The 3408-nt window shown below is 65.4% G+C and overlaps 1 protein-coding gene across 1 annotated transcript; it reads right to left on the bottom strand.

The window, feature by feature from the left end:
- Window positions 1-414: 414 nt before the first annotated feature.
- On the bottom strand, window positions 415-3163 carry CCDC81 (coiled-coil domain containing 81). The gene is made up of 7 exons (XM_049822725.1): window positions 3100-3163; window positions 2774-2894; window positions 2118-2238; window positions 1867-2013; window positions 1392-1499; window positions 648-799; window positions 415-517 (listed from the first exon to the last, which is right to left on the bottom strand). Exons 1-7 carry the CDS (start codon window positions 3161-3163, stop codon window positions 415-417), a joined length of 816 nt encoding a protein of 271 aa, XP_049678682.1.
- Window positions 3164-3408: the final 245 nt, after the last annotated feature.

Below are 3408 nucleotides of genomic sequence, written 5' to 3'. Positions count from 1 at the left end.
GGCTCCCGCCGGAGACGGAGCCGCGTGGAGCCACCGGTGGGCGTCGGGTACCAGCCGCAGCCCTCGCCGGGAGCAGCCGGCCGCTCGCCCTGCAGCGGGAGGGATGTCTGGTTGAGGGCCGCAGGATCCAAAGCCTGCTGCCACCCCTGGAGCGGGGAGAGCCCGGGGCCCCGGTTGCCCAAGGGGCTGCTGGCAGGGGGACGCGGGCCGTTGCGGGAGAGGCTCACCAGAGCAGGAGCTCCTCTGCAGCCTCCCTCGGGACTTCCACCGCTCTGCTCTTGCGCCCGTCTTCCTACGGGGCCTCCCTTCTCTTCTCCAGCAGCCTCCGCACCCGGATGCCCCGCACGGGACAGCACCTGCGGCAGCAGAGGACAACACTCTCGCTTGGGCTGTCGAGCTGCCCGCCTCTGCCTGCTACCAGCCTCCTTCCCCTCGGTCTCCGGGGGAGCCTGAGCCCACGGCCGGCCGCTGGGCTGCAGGGGGACAGCGGGAGTCGGGGCCTCTTCCCCGTCGTTCCCTGCCAGCAGCAGCCAGGGGACGGATGGAGAACCAAAGCCCACGGGCAGACAGCCTGCACCCCGGGTCCCTCTGACGACCCGCTGCCGCTCCGCTCGCACGGGCCCTTGGGGGAGCTGGCACTCGCTTACCTGCTCAGTGACTCGTCCAGAGCAGCTGCCTCTGCCGCCTTCTCCGGGGGGCGAGGGATGAGAAGCTGCTGCTGCTTCCGCTCCACCGGCGCCATCTGAGCACCCGGCCCGCCACCCCCTACGGCGAGCCATCCTCCGGGCATCAGCGGCACCTGTGTTGGCATGAGACGAAGGTGGGACCCCGGCCCGAGCCCACTCCAACCTGCAGCACCGCGGGAGGCGGCGATGCAAAGACCTCGCCCGTCATCCAGCCCCCTGGCCACCCAGTGGGCGTTCTGAAGCCAGGCTAGAGCACCGGCCCCAGTGAGGGACGCCGCTGGTGTAGCTGCAGGTCCTGAGCACAGCCGTGTGCTCAGCACAGCTGTCAGTGCCACCTCAGAGCGGGGCCAGGGCCCGGCCCGCTCCCCCCGTGGCCCCTGCACCTCGCGCTCAGCTCCCTGCAGGCAGCACAAGGCAGGGAGGGGACCGTGCTGGGCACGGCAGGAGCTCCCAGTGCAAACGCCATGCTGCCTGCAGCTTGTAACCCACCATCCCTGCCCACCGCCCTGCTCGCCGCCCTTCCACGAGCAGGCACCCCAGGAGGGTGTGTTTCACGGCATTTCACACCATGGCTCCCGGGGAGCAGGAGAGCCCGTTCCTGCCGCTGCTCTGCCTCGCCCGTGGCCCTTGGGAAAACAATGCCCCAGCTCTGGCAAGGAAGCTCCCGGGGTGGGCACGGTCTTCCCTCCCAGGAAAAGCACCTACCGAACTTGCTGTCTTCTCGCCAGCCTTCCCCTTCCTCGCCAGCTCCGCAAGCCGCAGGGAGGAAGCGCCGTCTTCCAGCAGCTTCCGCTTGTCAGCCTGCGTTTTCAGCTACGGGGCAAGCAAATCCACAGGACGCGTTTTAGGTGGAGGTGCAAAGCCAGGAGCTGTCACTCGACGGCGCGGCAGGCCGCCCAGCGGGGTCTGCCCAAGCTCAGGACAGTTTCCCCTGCAGCCTTCTGTCTCCAAGGAATTCAGCGGGAAAGGCTTCAGCCTTTGGCCTTGAAGCCCAGGGGAAGGCGGCTTTCCCTGCGGTGGCCTTGGAAGGAGGCCTCATCCTCAAGGGAGGAAAGGCTCAGAAAGCGCCGGTCCTTCTCCTGGAGGGAAGCTTCCAGGCCAAGCACAGAGAGGGCAAAAGTGTCTGCAGCGGCCCCCCGTGGGCAGAGAAAGGTTAGGTTTTGGAGTGCTTTAAACATACCCGGGCCCTCTCTGCCTCATTCCTCTCCCTGCGAGCCTGGTACTCTGCCCACATGCGCTCCTCCTCCCTTTCTTTCTGGAGCCGCTCCTCAGCCAGCGATGCCCGGGCATTCCTTTCATCCCGCTGCATACACAGGTAGCAGACTTCCTGCCGGGAGTAAAAGCAGGCAATGGTGAGAGCGAAGTCAATGAGGGAAATGTCCAGAATCAGCGCGCATCGAATGACGCAGGCATGCTGCCCGCAGGGGGTACCTGTCCTGCTCTCCGGTGACCCTCACAGACAGGGGGTTGAGTCTGGGGCCGGGCCGTAGCAGACCGCTTGCTCTTCCCGTCTCCCTTCCTTGAAGAGTTCTCCTCGCGCACTGCCGGCAGTCTGCAAGAAAGCAAGAGGGGGAGTTTCAGCTATGGCTTGTGCTCGCCAGCCGGCTGCCGCATGGGCAGCACACGGCAGCTCTCCGCATGGACCATCCCTTATCTATGCTCTGTCCCTAGGAGAAGCTGTGACCCGAGCTGCGGCAGCAGCCCCCAGAAGCAGAGCTGAGGCGCCCACACGCAGACCCCGTCCAGAGGAACCCTCTCCCTTGCCAGTCCCCGAGCCCTGCCCGCCTCTGACCATAAGAAGAGGCTCCCTTTCAGCCACAGAGAAGGAGAAAAGTCAACCGTAGCCTGCTGCTGTGAGCGTCTGCAGGCAGGTCCCAACAGGGCTGCACGCTGGCAGCGGGGGCACGAGAGCAACCCCTGCTAAAACCTGCTTTCTGCTCACTGCCCCGCAAGGAGAGGGCAGCTTGCCAGGACACGTGTCGCAATGGTTTTGGAGTTCACCAAGACCCTCTGACCAAAGGCAGGCTCTCGCTGCCCCAAGGACCAGAGCCCTGGGGTTGCCTCCTCCACCTTCCCACCAGCCGCACCTGAGGGAAGGCTCTTTTGCCCCGGCAGCCTCGCCCAGGTCTCCTTCGACCGTCACCCGAGGCAGTCTGGCCGGAGAGAGACGTTCGCGCGAGAGCAGCTGGCGCTTCTCAGTGAGAGGTCCTGTAAGAAGGTGACAAAAAGGCTCCTCAGAGCAGCCCCTTGGTGACCACGCGACCAGGCAGGGACCAAGCCTCTCTGCGTGCTGCTGGGGAAAGGGGCTAGCAGAGAGGGAGGGGGATGCTCTCGCACACCAATCCGAGCCTGGGGCTTTCTCCCTCGGAACCTTGCCCAGATTCTCATTTATGTGGCCTGACAGTGCTCCCACTGGTCTTCCTTTCTCCCTGCATTTCACAGGCGGGGAGGCGAGCCTTGCGTCTCTCCGCTGCCATCGTGGCCCCGGAGTGTGCCTTTGGGCACATCCAGCCCACGGAGGAGTTGTCAGCAGAGCGGAGCTACGGGAGCCCAGTGCAGAGGGGGTCTAAGCAGTATCGAACGCAGCTGGAAGCGCTGGGCTGCCCTGCCATCTTGGGCCCTACCAAGGGCCTGCAGAGCTACTGTCACAGGAGGGCCTCCTCCTGTACAAAGTACAGGCTTTTGGCCGTGGCTCTGAACCCCTTGCCCTTAGCAGAAGGCA

Source organism: Accipiter gentilis, chromosome 19, assembly GCF_929443795.1.
Source record: "Accipiter gentilis chromosome 19, bAccGen1.1, whole genome shotgun sequence".
Taxonomy (NCBI): domain Eukaryota; kingdom Metazoa; phylum Chordata; class Aves; order Accipitriformes; family Accipitridae; genus Astur; species Astur gentilis.
This window is presented reverse-complemented; position numbering and strand designations above follow the sequence as displayed.

Excerpts from the sequence above, each read along its gene's own strand:
- CCDC81 (XM_049822725.1), bottom strand. The coding sequence starts at position 3,163 with ATGGCAGCGGAGAGACGCAAGGCTCGCCTCCCCGCCTGTGAAATGCAG. Across the intron at positions 1,500-1,866 it reads ATGAGGCAGAGAGGGCCCGG|CTGAAAACGCAGGCTGACAA; the intron begins GTATGTTTAAAG and ends CTTGCCCCGTAG. Across the intron at positions 518-647 it reads CTGGACGAGTCACTGAGCAG|GGAACGACGGGGAAGAGGCC; the intron begins GTAAGCGAGTGC and ends TGCTGCTGGCAG.